This window comes from Garra rufa, chromosome 3 (genome assembly GCF_049309525.1).
Source record: "Garra rufa chromosome 3, GarRuf1.0, whole genome shotgun sequence".
In the NCBI taxonomy this organism is placed as follows: domain Eukaryota; kingdom Metazoa; phylum Chordata; class Actinopteri; order Cypriniformes; family Cyprinidae; genus Garra; species Garra rufa.
Genome location: NC_133363.1, coordinates 51454864 through 51475858, shown reverse-complemented (window position 1 = coordinate 51475858; position 20995 = coordinate 51454864). Strand labels below are relative to the sequence as shown.

Below are 20995 nucleotides of genomic sequence, written 5' to 3'. Positions count from 1 at the left end.
TATGTGTATTACCATGATCAGGGGCGGACTGGGACAAAATTTCAGGCCGGGAAATCTCACATTCATCCAGGCCATTCCAAAAACACACAACAAATTCTGAAACCATGGACAATATTTGTATATATATATATATGTATATTTGTATCATTGTATCATTATCACATAAAGTTTAAATCCATTGGCTGGTGCCATGCAAAATAATTAAATTTTATCTCTTGAACTTCCATTTACCTTTTTATAAAAATGTAAGTATTACATTAGGACCATGTGCTATTGTTTTATCTTGCTGCAATGTCAAAGTTGTTAGCCTACAATAATAGCTAGATCTTGAATATATGTTTTTGCATTTTCATGGGTCATGTTTTGTCCTTAGGAAAATTATAGTAAGCATAGTAGTAACCGTCTTTTTTTTTTTTTTTTGGCATTTTGATTACAATTTGTTTTACTACAAATACCATAACGTCTAGCAAAACCTTTGTTAATTTGTGGTTACCATAGTTTAACTATAGTAACCATGGTTTTTAGTGAAAACATGATTAATTTTTGTTAGGGGTGTATTGTTGTTAGACTTAGCGCCCTCTAAACTTGTTATAAAACAATGTGAATATTTGTCTGCTAAGTTCCTACTCTTTACAACAGTTATGTAATTTTGTTAATTTTGTAGCAAACTGACTGCTATTGATAATATTTGCAAGCAGTTTAATGCTTAACTAAACGAAGACAAAACTGCAATAGTCTATTTACAGATGTATCTGACCGCGATATGTACTTGAAGTCCTGAACAGGACAGTTTTGCCTCTCTGCTCTACCTGGGCTCTCCATTCTCGAGTCTTGCGTTCTTTTAGCGGACGCGCGGATGGGCGGAGCGTGCGCGAGGCGAATTGCGTTGTCAGTCAAAACGAAACGGATTACGATTTATTAGAGTTTTATTATTGAATGGCATATTTGGAATTAATAACTTTGGTACATTCGGTAGGCAACAGAAATAACAACAACAATGTATATATGAAAATAAAAATATAAATACAAAAATGGCAGCGCCAGCGGGCCAAATTGGCTGCCAGGCCCCTCCTCGGCCACCGGGAATTCTCCCGGTTCTCCCGATGGCCAGTCCGCCCCTGACCATGATGGTGTTTAGTGTTTGGGCGAATGACTATATATTATTATTATTTAAAATCTCCTTGAGATGGGCTTTGGTTCATCATGTGATGTTATCATCACCACCTGCTTTTGGTGGTTATCAGTCACTGATCTTTTTTTTTTTTTTTATTGCATTACTTAGTCACTGATCTATAATAGAGAACTTATAACTCATTATATAGATCAGTGTTATCAGTGTAATACATTTTAACATTTACATTTACATTTTTCATTACATTTCGATACTTCAAAAGGTTGGTCAATTACCATTAAATCAGTTAATCAAATTACAGTATTTACCTGTAACAGGGTTTCTGCAGATATGAACAAGTGAAATTTAAGACTTTTTAAGACCTTTTTAATACCACCTTATATGAAATTTAAGACCGAAACCTGTAATGGAAATAGATATATTACATGCATACATGTAATATTTAATGTGTTTAATGTAAAAAGTAAACACAATTTCATGGCTGTCATAAATTAAATTACTACGATATACTGTGAACTTTTCATATCAGCAGATACTATTCCACACAAAATATCCCCATAAAAGTACCACTAGAAATATCTGACGTAAAAAAAAAAAAAAATTCTGAAGCAATATTTTCATCGGTGCTCTAATAGCTTTTACATCTTAAATCTGCATATTTGATTTACCTTTATAAAGGCCTTTTTTTAACTTTTGAAATGTATGCATTTCCTTTGAAATTTATTTTATGAATTTATCAATAAATTCTAAATGGCTGTTAGCAGTGAGATTACATAATTTACACTGCAAAATTAAAAGTGAGATTAATGTTTTAAATACATTTATTGATTTATAAATATATACATTAGAAATGTTGGGTGTGGAGGCATACTTTTAAACACACTAAATTACCAGCAGGTGGCGGTAAGTCACTTCATGAGCGAGTTATTTCAACTGATTCGATCAAAACGCTGAATTATAGCAAAACGTTGCTAGGAGAATGCTTCTGCTAATGTTGCATATTGTCTAATATGTAAGTAACTACTTGACTAACTACTTTTTTATTGAGCTAAAATTAATGTAACATTTGTAATTGTGAGAATTTTCAGCAAAAAGCTCACTTGGTATATTACTGAACTATATCATGTTATAAATAAACTATACATTTGAAATGTTTACCTCAGTGTGTTTCTTTAGAGTGCTGTTACATTCATTTGTTTTAAAGTATGTCACAAATAGACCAGAAATACACTATCCATTATCAATTTCTGTTTACGTTGAATGTATTAAAATAGGAATCTTTCTTGCCTTTCGATGCTTCGCTAGTTGTTTTTGTCACTTCAGTTTTAATCAGGCGGTTTGTTCGGTCGGGCAAGTAAAAAAAAAAAAAACATTTTAAAAGTATTTCGAAGGCTGGCGGTCAGCTAGCTCGACCTATGTTTCTTATTATTATTGATAACATTATATACAGAAAAAGGTAGTTTGACCTGTATTCTGCTACTGCGATTCTGAAGATGCAGTAACTTCCACAGAGGGAGAAAAAAATCTACAGTTGTTAGCAACTGGCCTTAGCCAAGCCCTATATTCAGTTTTTTTTCAAGCTAAGTATCGCTAAACTTGCACTTCCCCATAGCTAAAAAGTTAAATCCATTTTACTTCTGCGGTACAATCCGAGAGAGACTCGCGCCAATAACAGAAAGCTGATTGGCTATTGCATGCTGGTCTCATTTGTAGTTTAAATACAGCAAATTATATTTGGAATTGTGAAATAAAGAACTACAACACCACGGAAACAACAAAAAGAGAATTTAAATGAGCATTAGAGGTAGCGTTACATGGACATCGGAAAAATAAGACCTGTGTAAAATTATTTAAGACCTAGAACAGCGAATTTAAGACTTTTTAAGGCCTAAAATTTTGATTTTTAAATTTTAGACTTTTTAAGACTTTTTAAGACCCCGCGGAAACCCTGTGTAAATTTAAGTGAAAACTGTAAAACATGAAAATGAAAAAAAAATTCTGGCAACCACACGGCTTTTTTTTAACTAAACAACTATCAACAAATAGGTTAAACTTCTTTATGTACGTAAATATAGCAAAACTATGGTTATTATAAGTGTTTTAGAAGCTAGGCGTTATTTTTTTATTATTAATTTGTAAAATATGGCTAGATAACTCTTTGTTTAATCCATAGCTAAATCTCTGTCTTGTGTAAAGTCATAATAAATAAACCAGAGCAATATACAGAGTCAGATTTAGACCAGTAAACCACTTTAGGCTGCTTTAATGTTTTCCCCCTCAGAAAGGAGACAATAACCATGTTAACTTTTCAAATAGTGTTGAAGTGTTCATTGATTTCCTCCCCAATAGTCTATTAGCATTCAACTGAATTTACCGCTAGGGGGCTGCTTTCGTCTCACAGTTGAACGTTAATCTTCACTGACACTAGTTTGTCTGACAAAATGGTGAACGTGCTTTATTTTGGCCTTACTTGAACCTAACATTGCACGCGTAGTTTATAAATGACCGGAGAACATTCAAGGGTGGGATTCAAGACTTGAAAACGTATGCGCTTGCTCGTGAACGCGCTTGGAGGCGGAGCTTCTTTGAAATGAAACAAGCACATGCGAGTAATAGCCGGTGTTATGTCAAAAAAGCAGGTGAATAAGTAGAAAGCCGCCATCGACGATGTGCTTAACAATACGTTGATTATCCGTGCTTTTAAAAAGAAGATGTTTACTTGATTTGACCTAATGGTGACTCGACAGGAAAAGGGGTGATTGGGTTATGGGTAAGTAATAACGTTACCGGTCTGTTCCAGACACATTAATCTGAAACAAATGCATTTGCAAACGGATTATATTTTCTTGGTATATTTTATACCAATTTAGAATCGTATTAATTGTGTTCGTATCATACAGTTTGGTCTAAAATGCTTTATTGTTACATTGTACCACGGATCTGCTGGCAGTGTTTGTGCAATACATCCACGATATTAAAATATGTAGCCTATATAAACACGCTTTGAAAATAATTGTAGTTTATAAAACATTTTGTGTGCAAGATTAAGTCCATCGGTTTGCGTTTGTATCGCTACTTGTACGCCATGAATTCATGACTAAATTGTGTCATTGTCACCGTCATGTAACACTGCTAAATATCAGTAATGCTAGATAAAGAGACACAGGAACTAGAAGGGTTTCTACGTCACTGTACAAGACTGATCTCATGAATATTAAATTAGCTCACGCACCCGTGATAAATTAATGTTTATTAGCCATGCCTTCACTTGTGACCCTGGACCACCAAACCAGTAATAAAAGTCTTTTTTATTGAGAGGTATGCATAATCTGAAAGCTGAGTAAATAAGCTTTCCAATTATGTATGGTTTGTTGGATAGGACGATATTTGGCCGATAAAATTATTTGAAAATCTGGAGAAAATTGCAAAAATCAAAAAACTCGAAATATTGAAAAAATCACATTTAAAATTGTCAAATGAAGTTCAAAAATAAGTTTTGATATATTTACGGTAGGAAATTTACAAAATATCTTCATGGAAAATCTTTACTTAATATCCTAATGATTTTTGGCCAAAAATAAAAAACGAAAACAATTTGACATATACAATGTATTTTTGCTATTGCTACAAATATACCGGGTTTTGTGGTCCAGGGACACACATTTATGGCTTGTTTGCTTGATTTGCACTGGACATACTTTTATGTGAGATTTTTCTTTTTCTGTATTTTAACATCAAGCTACAACAGAAAATATTTTAAATAATTTGAATACACATATCTTTTTTACTCAATCTTTTTTTATCAGATGTTCACAAGCACAAATTAACATCTCAATATATTTCATAAGTCTTCAAATTTTACAGTACATTATAAACACCTGTAAAAAAAAACCTGAATGTGAACACATACGTTACGTAATGATGTGTTGCATGGACAGGAGACGTCTGTTTCTAGCGAAAGGCAATTTTTGAGATTGATAAAGAGGGCATAAGGTAGGTGTATCATGCTAGATTTTGTTTAAGCAGTTATATTTGGTATTCTTCTTTATTGTGCATATTTATTTTTCTGTAGGTGCAAAATGTAATGTTCTTGTTTGGTTGTGTCCAAAAAAGAAATTACAGTGTAAACTGTAAACATTTTAGTAGTTTTATTAAAACATGCTAAATTAAAAATATGTTAATATTAAATGTAAAAATATTCTTGAAGTAAAAAAGATGTATAATTTACACACATATACATACATAAATATGTATAAAGTATAATTATATTTAGGGCAATTAGCTTTTTTTGTAAACTATGATGTTGTAAGTAATAAGTAATAAAGATGTGCTTTTAAGGCACATTTTTCATATAAAGTAGTTCAGTGCCGTTTTTGTGTCTACATTTAATCTGAATTTGTGGAACTGGAGTGATATTCTTCTTTATCTGCAGGTATTGAATTGTGGACTAGTCTTTTATTTCGCCAAAAGCATTTTATTAAATGTTTAATTTATTTAATGTAAATATACAGGTTTTCTAATTTGCTAGAGAGTAAAACACAGCTGTCTGTGCATGAAAATACTGTTAAGATTTAGTGTATGGGTTAGTTTTGGTAATATGCATATATGCTGTTTTACAGAATGGGTTTATAACGCATTTATTACTACAGTGAATGCTATTTTATTAACTGCAAATGTTTTAATGCATTTTGTTGGTAGTACATTCTGTTTCTACTGATGGTTTTAATGTTATATTGGCTCATTCTGTGAAAAAGGTCATCCTAACCTGAGTGATGGGATTTTGATTGGTTGACATTTTCAGACCACTGGTAATGACAGTTCAGAGTCCACCTCATGATCAACTTTACTACACTTTACTTCTTTAAAATAAGATACCAGTATGTGTGTTTGTGCAAGAGGAAATTAAACCAGGATAAGAATGGACATCTGACTGCTAAATGAGTATAAATCATCTTAGTTTTACAATTTAAACTGCTAGGTGTTTAACGTCAGTGTGACGCAGAATGAACAGATGTGTTTAGTTGCAAGGAAATGTTAAAGAGACCATGAAGAGGATGATAGAGACAGGTTATTTGTCAAGAAGCCGAGCCCTATGTAGTAGACAGGGTAAAAAAAACGAAGTAACTAAGTAACAAAGTAACGAGATGTTTTAATGTTGTCTGTGACACAGTTAAAGGTTATGGACATGTACTTGCACTAATCTTCTCTTAAAGAAATAGTACCCCCCCCCCCCCCCCCCCCAAAATACTCATACTTAGGCCATTCAAGATGTAGATAAGTTTGTTTCTTCATCAGATAAGATTTAGATAACCGTATCATTACATAACTTGTCCGAACAGCTGATAAAAGCATCACAATAATCCCCAAGTAATCCACACGACTCCAGTCCATCATTTAGTGTCTTGTAAAGTGAAAAGTCACAGGCTTTACATGGACTGGAGTCGTGCCGATTATTTGTGGATTATTGTGTTTTTATCAGTTGTCTTAAATCTCATTCTGGTGGCACCCATTCACTGCTGATCTACTGGTGAGCAAGGGATGCAACGCTAAATTTCTCCAAATCTGTTCCAATAAACAAACAAACTCGTCTACATGTTGGATTGCCTGGGGGTGAGTCAGTTTTAATTTTTGAGTAAACCATTTCTTTAATCTGTCTCTTCAGTGCAATGATGGAGAAGCCCCAAAAGACACAGGAAGATGAGCAGTCGTCTCCACAGATGGAGGCACCTGATGGAGGTTGGGGCTGGGTGGTTGTGGGGTCTCTTTTTTTCTCTTCTGCCCTGGTGTTCGGGCTAATCCGCAGTCTGGGAGTCTTTTTTGTGGAGTTTGTGCAGTACTTTGGTGAGAGTGCGCAGGCGGTGTCCTGGATAACATCCATTGGCTTGGCCGTGCAACAGCTACTGAGTAAGTTCACATTTTCATTTCTTCATGCCTGTATCAACAAACACAATTGACCTATGGCATCGGTAAGCCCCTCACCTCGAACACAGCTGAGCCAATGGAAGTTGAGTTTTAGTTGCACGAGGGCTGGAACTTGGACATCTTTATCCTGAGAAAATAGGCAATGGAATTTTGAATTTATTTTATTATTCAATGTTCATTTTCTGGTTGTCATACTCTCATTAAGTTACAGAACATTAATGTCATTTTGTGCTTCACAAAGTATCTCTGGCTTGAAAACTAGCTAACATTAAACTTAGTGAGTCCATGCTAAAGTAGAAACCTAAATACAGTTGAGGATCATGAAAATGCATGTTATTGTTTATTTAGTACTGATCTGAATAAGATATTTCACATAAAAGATGTTTACATATAGTCCGCAAGAGAAAGTAATAGTTGAATTTATAAAAATGACCCTGTTCAAAGTTCACATACACTTGATTCTTAATACTGTGTTGTTACCTGAATGATTCACAGCTGTGTTTTTTTGTTTAGTGATAGTTGTTCATGAGTGCCTTGTTTGTCCTGAACAGGTAAACTGCCCGCAGTTCTTCAGAAAAATCCTTCAGGTCCCACAAATTCTTTGGTTTTTCAGTATTTTTGTGTATTTGAACCCTTTCCAACGATGACTGTATGATTTCGAGATCCATCTTTTCACACTGAGGACAACTGAGGGACTCATGCAACTAGTACAGAAAGTTAAAATGCTCACTGATGCTCATTCAGGTAACAACACACAGTATTAAGAATCAGGCATATGTAAAATTTTAAAGGGGGTAATTTTTAAATTATCTTTTCTTGTGGACTATATGTAAACGTCTGTTATGTGAAATATCTTATTCAGGTCAGCACTAAATAAAAAATAATATGAATTTTGTATGATCCCTCTCATTTTGGTAAAATAATTAACATTTTGCAGAACTTTTGACCTCAATTGTATATCCCTCTATAACATATTTAAGTTCCACTTGAATGCTCCTCAACAAGAGGTGGTCCTTCTGTGTCCAAAATTTTATCAAAAGCATATTGGGACAAGGTTTTTACAGATAGCTGTCATTGTAAGACAGTTAGCAGTTTGTTTATCCAAGTGACCAACAGTAACTAAGGGGGGCGGGGCTTACTGATAGGTCCATTGGGTAAAACAACACATTGGTTTTCAGCATTCAATTGATTACATATGCCTGCCTTCAGGTCCAATAGCTGCAGCCACATCTAATGTGTATGGAAGTCGTCCGGTTGTTATGATGGGAGGATTCCTCTCAGGCCTGGGATTCATTCTGGCATCCCAAGCCACATCTCTTTTACATCTTTACCTGACCATGGGATTAATTTCAGGTAGATGCTCTTTAACACTAACTAATGTCAGGATCCTGATTTGTGTTTTTTACACACTATGTTTGTTTCTTTCAGGTATAGGCTGGGCGCTGATCTTCACCCCTACTGTTGCATCAGTGATGCAGTACTTTGCCGTGCGGAGATCTCTAGCCATAGGCCTGGGTTTCACAGGCATCGGTCTTTCCTCTTTTGTCTTCTCCCCACTTTTTCAGTATCTAGTAGATGCCTATGCTTGGCGTGGGGCATTGCTTGTCCTCGGAGGCCTCAGCTTCAACATGATTGCTTGTGGAGCAGTCATTCGGCCTCTAGGGAAACCAAAGGTTGTGTTGGAGGTATGTGTTTTAAATTACTGAATAAATGAATGATTTGGCTATTTTTTTAATAAAATAAATGAGACTTAAAGGGATAGTTCACCCAAAATAGAAAATTCTGTCATTAATTACTTACACTCATGTCATTCCTATAAGACCTTTGTTTATCTTCAGAACACAAATTAAGATTTTTTTGATAAAATACGAGATCTCTCTGACCCTGCATAGACAGCAAGGGTCCTACCAGTCAAGGCAAAGAAAAGTAATGAGGACATTGTTAAAATAGTTAATGTGACATCAGTGGGTTAAATCGTAATTTTATGAATCTTTGAGAAAAGCCTCAAAAATAACTACTTTATTCAGCAATTCTTCTCTGTGTGACCCCAGAGCCATTTTGGAGATACTCTACATTAGAAATCCACTCTCCAATTTTTGAATAATGTCGTTATGTTTGGTTTATTTGGGTGTACAAAAAATATTCTTCTAGCTTCATAACATTACGGTTGAACCACAAATGTCACATGGACTATTTTGACAAGTTTCTTGGTACCTTTCTGGACCTTAACCACGGTAGGACCCTTGCTGTCTATCGAGAGTCAGAAAGCTCTCGGATTTCAGCAAAAATATCTTCATTTGTGTTCTGAAGATGAACGAAGGTCTTTGCAATGACATGAGGGTAAGTAACTAATGACAGAATTTTCATTTTTTGACCAAACTAAAACTTTAATTACTATATTGACTTTTGTCTTTTTGTGCTCTCCTCAGACGGAAAACTCCAAGCTCAACAAGTGTTCTTCTTTATTTTCCCATATCTACGAGGGCTTTGAGTTCTCCCTGCTTTCACACCGAGGCTTCCTCACTTATTCCGTGGCCATCACCTTCTTCAATGCTGGCTACTTCATCCCTTACGTTCATCTGGTGGCCCACAGCCGTCACATTGGTTTCACTGAGTACGAGGCAGCCTTAGTAATCTCCGTAACCGGTGTGGTAGACATCCTGGGTCGTGTAATCTCCGGCTGGTTCTCGGACCTGGGCAAAATGCGGATGCCGCACATGCTGGTGGTGTGGACTGGGTTACTGGGGCTCTCTCTGATGCTCATTCCTGCTGCTGTGGATTACCCAGGACTTATTATTGTTAGTTTGGTCTATGGGTTCTGCGCAGGAGCGATGACGCCACTGGCTTTCGCGGTGGTGCCGGAGATTGTCGGCATGGAGCGAATGCTGGGAGCCCTTGGCCTGCTGCAGCTCATAGAGAGTGTTGGAGGGCTGCTGGGAGCGCCACTGTCTGGTAGGAACTCATGAGAGCAGCGCAATACTTTTATTTAAAGAAAAGGTTCAACCAAAAATGAAAATTTGCTTAAAATTGAATCAACCTCAGGCCACCTAAGATCTACATGAGTTTGTACAGATTTGGAGAAATTTACTTGTTCACCAATGGATCCTCTGCAGTGAATGGGTGCCATCAGAATGAAGGTGTTAATTGACGGACTAGTCATGCAAATTACTTGTGGATTATTGTAATGTTTTTATCAGCCGTTTGGACTCTCGTTCTGACGGCACCCATTCACTGCAAATGCTAAATTACTCAGAATCCATTCTTATAAAGAAACAAACTCATCTACACTACCAATCAAATGTTTTTGAACAGCAATATTTGTAATGTTTATTTTTAAATGGTCTTTTAATGTTTTTTTAATGCTTACAAAGCCTGCAATTATTTGATCAAAAGTACAGCAAAAACTGTAGAATTTTGACATATTTTACTATTTAAAGGGGTCATCACATGCCCATTTTTCATATGAGTTCATATGAGTTCATATGATTCTTTAGGGTCTTAATGAAAAGTCTATAATATACTTTTGTTTATAAATGCAGAAGAGAATAAAAAAACTTACCGTCCAAAATCTTTTGACTGGTAGTGTTCATCTTGAATGGCTTGAGCATGAGTACATCTTCAGCAAATATTAATTTTTGGGTGAACTATTCCTTCAAAATTGATTCAGATCTTTTGCTTCACAATCAGCATTAAATGATTGTTCAATCTCATCTCTTTTTCTATCCTAGGCTGGCTGAAGGACTATACCGGGACATACACAATATCTTTTATCACTGCTGGAAGTTTTCTTGTGCTGGGTACGTTAGTTACAATGACTCTTCCTTATTTCTGGTCTTGTACAGCCCCTCCACCCCCATCACCTCCAAAGAGGAAGTCTCAGGATGGCTCCATTGAAGATGGACTACTCACACAAACGCTGTCCTTAAGTTCTGCACCTGACACACTGTGCCCCTTAGAAGATATACCCTTATCGGATAAGGAGTAAAAGGTCTGTTGTAAGAGCGATGCTACACATCTAGTGCAAGAACGAGAAGAAATACCTCAGGAAATGATGCATCATACTATTTTGTGAAAATATTATGATTGTGTTTTTAGAAGGATATTTTGCATTGTCAGACACGATATAGGCAACTATTGGCATTGGAATCACAAATCATATTGCACATTTTGCAGTAAAAGTGACATGACCCATACTTGGAATTTGTGCTCTTCATAAAACATTTAGTGGATAATTTCATAAATACAAGTTACTGAAATTCCACCCATGCCAAAAAACATTCTGTCAAGTTTGCCATTTGTGCTTTTCAAGTTTTAACAAGACAGTCAATCCAAAGGAGGTTCTCAGGTTTTGAAAGAGTTTAAAGAGCAATAGTCAGTTTACAGCTTTTCCAGTTGGCCTAATTTGTATAGAGATCAAAACAAATCTTAATGTTAAAGAGATACCCCACGATTTACTCACCCTCAAATCATCCTAGGTGTATATTTCTTCTTTCAGACGAATACAATCTGAGTTATATTAAAAAATGCCCTGGCTCCCCCCAAGCTTTATAATGGCAGTGAATGGCTGTTGAGATTCTTAGGTCCAATAAAGTGCATCTATCTATCATAAAACGTGCTCCACATGAAGCAAATCAATGCATTTGTGTAAGAAAAATATCCATATTTAAAACTTTATAAACTGTAACCCCTAGCTTACACTAACTGTCATACATGCGTCCACCGGAGTGTTGCATCCAACATGGATATTTTTCTTACACAAACGGCCTTTATTAACCCCCTGGAGCCGTGTGGATGACTTTTTATGATAGATGGATGCACTTTATTGAGCTTAAAAATAGTCAATAAAAAGCTTGGAAGAGGCAGGACATTTTTTATATAACTCCGATTGTATTTGTCTGAAAGACGAAAGTCATATACACATAGGAAGGCTTGAGGGTGAGTAAATCATGGGGTCATTTTCATTTTTGGGTGAACTATCCATTTAAATCTAGACTATTTAATCATTCCTTATGTATACATGTAGACACAAATTTCTGAAATTGCACCATGAAATTAGTGCCCTTCGAATGTTGTGTAATAGGACAATAACAGCATAAATCCTTATCAAGATGTAAATGCAAAGTAAACTTTGCAGTTATCAAGATCGACTTTTCTTTTTGATTACATAATAATGGCAATGTACAGTTGTCATAGTGAGACACCACAGCAGCAGCAGCTGCACAGTGTTATTGTAGTATCATTTAGATACTATTACACTTTATTATTTTGATTTCTGATTTGAGTTTCTGTTTTATTCTATTATTTATTATTATTTCTATTTATTTAACAGCTTTACTAATTGACAGTATCCTTACTGTAATTGTATCCATATCCTGGTGTTGAGTTCAATTTTAAGATTTTCAGAATGCAAAAAGTTTCACCTGAAAAGCTGTCAATTTGTAAATTCACATTCTAAAAAAAACATTCATTTTCAATCTTTATAGTTATACAGATCATTTTAAAGGATACTTTATAAATAGCTGTATATTTTTCTGTTCTGAATTCAATATTGTTTCATTTTAAATATATATTATTAAATTATTTTTTATTTTATATTTACACTTTTAAATAAATTGTCATAGTACGGATTTGTGCTGATATTGTTCAAATACCCCACTTTGACTTGACCATTTGTGACTGTGGACCACAAAACTAGTCATAAGGGTCGTCATTTTTGTTCAAAATACAACTATTTGAAAATCAGGAAAATGAGGGTGAAATAAAATCGAAATATTGAGAAAATCACCTTTACAGTTGTCCAAATGAAGTACTTAGCAATGCATATTACTAATCAAAAATGAAGTTTTGATATATTTACAGTAGGAAATTTACAAAATATCTTCATGGATCAAGATCTTTACTTAATACCCTAATGATTTTTGGCACAAAAGAAAACAATCAATCATTTTGACCTATACAATGTATTGTTGGCCATTGCTACAAATTAACCCGTGCTACTTGTGACTGGTTTTGTGGTCCTGGGTCACGTTTTTGAATTTATAGAGGGTACTTTATTACAAATGAAGTATGGTATTGTTATCTGACACTTTCACTGTACCATGGAACTGCCATATTACAGTTTCTAAGAGTATGCTGACAAAAAATATTTATTTTTTATTATTAATACAATTTTTTTATTGTAAATTATTGTGACATACTTGACCTCTGGCATTTCCTTACAGGACATTAATTATGACGTACAAATACAGCTTCAGGGTTTGGTGGAATGATTGATGCTTGTGGTTTTTGTTAATCACAGGTACTGAGGAGCATTTTATATTCATGCTAGTAAAATATGAGGACTGCTAGCAACTTTATAGCTTTTTAACTGCTTAGTCATCACATGTCTGAAATGTTGTCCCACAAGATAAAGACAAAACATTTTCTTTCGCCAGTAAGTTTGGTGCTCAAGGCTACTTTTTAGTATAAAGCAGGAAGGCAAGCTTAATGCTAACGTTGCAATGCTAATCCTGCTCTGATCCTCACGTTGAGCATTATTCGTTCACTTTTTTTGCACAGACCTTACTGTACCTTACCTTGAGTACAGCTGGACTGTTTTTGAGTTGCAAATGAAGGAATATGATGATCACAAGATTCATTGTTATTTGTGTTACTAACATGACATTTTGATGTTGCCCTTTAGGGGTTGAATTGGACCGTGTGATTTGTGTATTTCATTGATGCTTTTTAAATATTGTATGATGGGAATCTTGCCCAATATGAAGGGTTTTCACTGTGATCTTCAAGCTCTAGTTTTCAGAGTGAATATTGACTTACTTTCTCCACAGAGGTTGCTGACCTAAACAAATTCACTTATAAATCATTGACCAAACATGTCACACACTGAAGTCTTTGTGTTACATATTACAATCTTCAATGCCTTTTGTTTTAAATGTTTACTTAATGTAAGAGCTTTACTGTGCACAAACTAGTGTAGATTAGATTTTCCAATGGGAAACCTTGAATACTAGTAAAGACACACTTCTCATAAAACCAAACACGTGAGCCTTAATCTCCATAGACTGAGAGTCAATGAGCACAGCTACAGCCAGACTTTGCTTTCTCATGTGAGAGGCCCTTATTGCCTTGAGACTGACAGCACTGCCTTTACACACAGTTCTCTTTAAATGCACTGTAATCATGCAATTCAGCATGCTCTTTACCCTGTTGACCTCATTATGTTTGCATAATTGGATGAATTTGAATCAGTTTAGTAGCATTCTAAACTATACTGCGCTGTACGTCTATTAGCTTTGGGCCCGGTTTCACAGACAGAGCTTAGACTAAACCAGGATTAGGCCATTGTTCAATTGGGACATTTAAGTAATTTTTATAATTGTGTCTTAGAAAAAAAAGACATTACTGGTGTGCATCTAAAGACAAAGGCAGTGATATATTTTAAGATCAGTCAGTGCAAGTTTCTTTCAGTTGAAACAGTTCAGACTTACATTTTAGTCTAGGACTAGGCTTAAGCCCTGTTTGTGAAACCAGGGATTGGGGTGCCAAAGCAGGCAGACATTTCACATTTCGTCATCTGGTTCATTGAACTTTATAGCTTTAGAAGTACACCTTGCACAATGACTTTTGATCTAATTAAATGGTTGAATGGAATCGCCATCTGAGCCTGTCGGGTAGTTATACCTTTTACCAGGTTACCAGCCCATATCATGAGCGTTATGTTTTAATTTTCCAAGAAGCGCACAATGTGGCAAGATGAGTTTTACTAGAACAGTAAAGTACAAAACTGTTTAGGTAGACAGATTTGTGTTTTAATGTGGTTAAATAAAAGATTATTCTTGTTTTTATTGACCTTTGTTTTCTTGTTATATTATCTGTGATATTTTTTTATTTAAGACAATACAGCACGTAGAAATAACGCAGAATTTACGAAAATATAATAATATAATATAATATAGTTTTAGAAATTGTGAACTTGGTGTAGAAATAACATTGAAAAAAACTTGACCAAAAAGGCATGAATGTTTTTTTCTTACACATATTTACACATGTATGATGAGGAACTATAAGCTTTAAGTTTTATTTGTATTTTTTAAATAGGTTTTCAAAATATATTTCAATATATTTAACAGTGCTTTAGATACTATATGTTAAGATATTACAGAATTAATGAGGGCCAAATTTGGACCAATTTTCAACGTGGATTTTTGGGCTAAATTTGGACTTAATCTGACAGACCAAACAACAACCAATTTTCAACGTCGATTTTAGGCTAAAAGAAGTCCATGACGGGCTCACTTGATTTAGCCCAAAAAACGATGTCAGGTCTGGTGCTGGCTGGGACACATCTAATTTAAACGTGATTTCCCAGCTGTTTACTTTCACTGACATAACCAACAGTTTTTATAATCGTGTGTGTTTTTAACATAAACTTGTGTGTATTTGACAGTTTAAGCAATAAAACATGAAAGAGAAGTTAGTTTAGTACTTACATGCCATTTGAGAGACGTTTTCTGTGCGTTCGCTTCAGATGTGTGTGCTCAGAAAACTATGGGGTTATTTTTGTGTTTTTATTATTCAAACAAACATACTGTGTTTGAGAGTAAAACTAATTATTTTGTAATTAAAAAATTAAAGTTTGCAAAAAAGTCTTCTTAAATCTCAAAAATAAAGAAATTGATAAAATTATTTGCAGTGCGTGTACATTTTTTTTACAATCTTTTTTTTCTTTGTGCACTTTAAAGGTGCCATAGAATGGAAAACTGAATTTACCTTGGCATATAGTTAAATAATAACAGTTCAGTACATGGACATGACATACCATGAGTCTCAAACACCATTGTTTCCTCCTTCTAGTGTTTGCAAAAGACCACCGAAAAATAGGTCAATTCCAACATAACACCGACTGTTACGAAACAGTCTTGGGGATCGTTAATAGTTATGCCTCCAACATTTGCATCGCCCAATCATCGGTAACGTCAGTACATCAGTAACACAAGGCAAGCCGCAGAAGGGACACGGTTAGCTTAATGCTAGCGCTAGCCTGTTACAATGCTATACATAGGATTTCCCTTACCACATAAACAGAGAGATGACTGCGCTGATGATGGTGAATGATGGAGAAATAACTGCCTGATGATGGCGAATGATTAACAGATCCCGAGAATCACTGAGGAGCAGCTCAACTTGTGTGGTATGCTAAGAAGCACTCCCTCTGCATTATAACGTTACACAGAGCACATGGATCACTGCAATGAGACTAAAATGTCGGCGATTCAAAACGGCAGATTCAACAAACCGCATATTAAAAGCGGCTAGAGCTCCTAATTAAATATATATTTTTATCCATGTGCCAGCTATTGAGCTCTGTGAAACAGCCAATCAGAGCAGAGCTCATTGATATTCATGAAGCTTCCAAATAAGTCAGCTTGCCTTTTCTACTCCGGTTATCTTCACTGCTTCACTGTATGTATTTACAATAAGACGAAATATGATATCAACCACCTCTGCCTCTTTTCGTTTTCATTTAAACATATTAATAGCTGAAAAAACGTAGTTCAGGGAATGTACAACATTACAGTGAAACAAAATATTTTATATCAAACAGCATTGCCCCTTTTCCATTTAATTTAACGTTAAACATATTAATAGCGACAAAAGTGTGGTTAATGCAACGAGTTACAAAACAATAATTGCAATAAAAGGAAGTGATATCAAACACCACTGCCTCTTTGTTTTCTTCAAAATATAAACCACAACTCTCTTTTCGTACTCATTTGAAAAATAATAAAACCTATTAATATGTGATTTTAGCTATATGTGCACCTCAAATACGAGAAAATGAACATGTGGTTCCCAGACCATGAATCATGACGTTGTCATGACGTGGTTTGGCGTTAGCCAGGCTACTGTCAGAGAGCAACGGGCGAACAACAAACGATAAATGATAATGGTCATAAAAGTATCTGTGTTTTCACTTTGACATATGTTCATGGTTTATAGTATTTATCATGTGTAGGAACGGTGACATTTTAGTGAAGGGAGCAGATCGTAGTTATTAGTGATCCGTGACTAGGCCTCTCGGTTTGGCATGCATGTGATCAGAGGATTAACTGCAAAATTTAATAGATAATAGAGTGAACTTTTATCATTTGTATGTGTTTACAAACTCAAGCGCAAGAAGAGGCAAAAGTGAACTCACTCAGAAGACTTGGACAAACTAAAGAGGGGTTTCAACATCTGTAAGAGCGCCTGGAAAATAAGGAAATCTGGGCAGCAATGGTAAAAAAACAACCCTCTCCAAAACAACATTTCCTTACTAATGCTCTCATCTTTGACAAAGCTAATCATTTATTTTAACTGTTATATTGAATTTATGTCTGAACTAATTGAATAGAATATCTTTGTCATTGTACAAGCACAATAAGATTTAGTTTGAAACTTCCAAATTGATACAAAATCTTAAAAAATACAAAGGATTGAAGATTTATTTCTTTTAAATATTTATGAGTTACTAAAAAAATCACTTTTATAATTTTATTTTATTGTTAAAAATCCATATTTTTTGTCATAATATTTATATTTAAGTGTATTGAATTTATAATATTTTATTCTGCATTAAAAAATATAATTTTGTATTGTCTTAAAATTGTTTTAAAAATATTTTTATTAATAAAAACTGTATATTTAATTTGTTTGGATGGATTGCCATTTTATTGTCTATTAGATGTATATATGTAGGCATTTATTAGCTGTCTATTCGATGACTAGTCTATTCTTGGGCTTTGTTTAGAAGTCTATTAAATTTTCACTGACAGCCCAAATTCAGTCTTGTTTTAGCCTAGACCCATATTCACTGTCTATTAGACGTATACATGTAGTCGTTCAATAGTGGTCTAAACTCTAACTGATGTCTAGTCTATTCTTGGGCTATGGTTAGACGTCTATTAATTTTTCAATGACAGCCCAAATTCATTCTTGTTTTAGCCTAGACCCATATTCACTGTCTACTAGACGTATACATGTAGTCGTTCAATAGTGGTCTAACTGATGTCTAGTCTATTCTTGGGCTATAGTTAGACGTCTATTAAATTTTCACTGACAGCCCAAATTCATTCTTGTTTTAGCCTAGACCCATATTCACTGTCTATTAGACATATACATGTAGTCGTTCAATAGTGGTCTAACTGATGTCTAGTCTATTCTTGGGCTATAGTTAGACGTCTATTAAATTTTCACTGACAGCCCAAATTCAGTCTTGTTTTAGCCTAGACCTAAATTCACAGTCTATTAGACGTATACATGTAGTCGTTCTATCGTGGTCTAACTGATGTCTAGTCTATTCTTGGGCTATAGTTAGACGTCTATTAAATTTTCACTGACAGCCCAAATTCATTCTTGTTTTAGCCTAGACCCATATTCACTGTCTATTAGACGTATACATGTAGTCATTCAATAGTGGTCTAACTGATGTCTAGTCTATTCTTGGGCTATAGTTAGACGTCTATTAAATTTTCACTGACAGCCCAAATTCATTCTTGTTTTAGCCTAGACCCATATTCACTGTCTATTAGACGTATACATGTAGTTGTTCAATAGTGGTCTAACTGATGTCTAGTCTATTCTTGGGCTATAGTTAGACGTCTATTAAATTTTCACTGACAGCCCAAATTCAGTCTTGTTTTAGCCTAGACCCATATTCACTGTCTATTAGACGTATACATGTAGTCGTTCAATAGTGGTCTAAACTCTAACTGATGTCTAGTCTATTCTTGGGCTATGGTTAGACGTCTATTAATTTTTCACTGACAGCCCAAATTCATTCTTGTTTTAGCCTAGACCCATATTCACTGTCTATTAGACGTATACATGAAGTCGTTCAATAGTGGTCTAAATGATGTCTAGTCTATTCTTGGGCTATGGTTAGACATCTATTAATTTTTCACTGATAGCCCAAATTCATTCTTGTTTTAGCCTAGACCTAAATTCACAGTCTATTAGACGTATACATGTAGTCGTTCAATAGTGGTCTAACTGATGTCTAGTCTATTCTTGGGCTATGGTTAGACGTCTATTAAATTTTCACTGACAGCCCAAATTCAGTCTTGTTTTAGCCTAGACCTAAATTCACAGTCTATTAGACGTATACATGAAGTTGTTCAATAGTGGTCTAACTGATGTCTAGTCTATTCTTGGGCTATGGTTAGACGCTTATTAATTTTTCACTGACAGCCCAAATTCAGTCTTGTTTTAGCCTAGACCTAAATTCACAGTCTATTAGACGTATACATGTAGTCGTTCAATCGTGGTCTAACTGATGTCTAGTCTATTCTTGGGCTATAGTTAGACGTCTATTAAATTTTCACTGACAGCCCAAATTCAGTCTTGTTTTAGCCTAGACCCATATTCACTGTCTATTAGACGTATACATGTAGTCGTTCAATAGTGGTCTAAACTCTAACTGATGTCTAGTCTATTCTTGGGTTATGGTTAGACGTCTATTAATTTTTCACTGACAGCCCAAATTCATTCTTGTTTTAGCCTAGACCCATATTCACTGTCTATTAGACGTATACATGAAGTCGTTCAATAGTGGTCTAAATGATGTCTAGTCTATTCTTGGGCTATGGTTAGACGTGTATTAATTTTTCACTGATAGCCCAAATTCATTCTTGTTTTAGCCTAGACCTAAATTCACAGTCTATTAGACGTATACATGTAGTCGTTCAATAGTGGTCTAACTGATGTCTAGTCTATTCTTGGGCTATGGTTAGACGCTTATTAATTTTTCACTGACAGCCCAAATTCAGTCTTGTTTTAGCCTAGACCTAAATTCACAGTCTATTAGACGTATACATGAAGTTGTTCAATAGTGGTCTAACTGATGTCTAGTCTATTCTTGGGCTATGGTTAGACGCCTATTAATTTGTCACTGACAGCCCAAATTCAGTCTTGTTTTAGCCTAGACCTAAATTCACTGTCTATTAGACGTATACATGAAGTTGTTCAATAGTGGTCTAACTGATGTCTAGTCTATTCTTTGGCTATGGTTAGACGCCTATTAATTTTTCACTGACAGCCCAAATTCAGTCTTGTTTTAGCCTAGACCTAAATTCACAGTCTATTAGATGTATACATGTAGTCATTCAATAGTGGTCTAACTGATGTCTAGTCTATTCTTGGGCTATAGTTAGACGTCTATTAAATTTTCACTGACAGCCCACATTTTGCCTTGTTTTAGCCTAGACGTCAGGGCTGTGTTTGAATGGCTAATAGATGTCTTTTAAACGCAAAATTGCTTGCTGGGTTATTACTGATGCGCAAACGCACTGTATATGCACTACTCACTATACATCATATTTCTGCTTGAACACAGTTCAGTATATTCACGTAGTTGTATACAGCGAGTGTTTTATAATGGATGCTCACGTGTTTTGAAGGAGTTTGTCAGGATCAGTGGTGTTTATATACATGGGCATCAGACGCTCTCTTTTTTCATCTGTGAGGACCGATCTGCCAGAACCGTGCTTGCTAATCTAAAATTATAATACTTTTAACAGACGATTACCTACACCCGACTTCACTGGAGCTAAGTTATACTCTATAAAAAAACATTGGCCTGATGCTTTACTATTGGGGGCTCTGGAAGCTAACGTTAGCTATAATGGATAATCAAATCTATTCAACGGCATCACCGAACTACAGACAGGCTTAGCTAACATTACGTATTTAAATGGGTGAGCATGAGAAGAGAGACTAGATAAATTCACTTGTGAGTTTAAGATGTTAAATTAGTTATTTTACTCAGTAAAAAAAAACTGTTGTTCGCCATGGCTGATAGAAGTCAATCAGACTCGCGGCAGTGGCGGGGAAACGTAGTGGGCGTGGTCACTTATCGAAAGTGACCAATAGAAAAAGGCTTTTTATCCTGGTAGATAGAGACCG

General features: G+C 35.1%; 1 protein-coding gene across 2 annotated transcripts; it reads left to right on the top strand.

The window, feature by feature from the left end:
- The first annotated feature begins 3660 nt into the window (after positions 1 to 3660).
- slc16a13 (solute carrier family 16 member 13) lies at positions 3661 to 14902 on the top strand. Of its 2 annotated transcripts, none has more exons than XM_073836347.1 (6): positions 3661 to 3902; positions 6795 to 7036; positions 8264 to 8407; positions 8483 to 8739; positions 9484 to 10006; positions 10783 to 14902. In XM_073836347.1, the coding sequence occupies exons 2-6, from the start codon at positions 6799 to 6801 to the stop codon at positions 11037 to 11039; spliced, it is 1419 nt and encodes a 472-aa protein (XP_073692448.1). In that variant the 5' UTR covers positions 3661 to 3902; positions 6795 to 6798; the 3' UTR covers positions 11040 to 14902. The 2 variants fall into 2 exon arrangements, with proteins under 2 accessions (XP_073692448.1, XP_073692449.1); XM_073836348.1 differs by lacking the exon at positions 3661 to 3902 and adding an exon at positions 7606 to 7798 and having other exon boundaries at positions 6900 to 7036.
- Positions 14903 to 20995: the final 6093 nt, after the last annotated feature.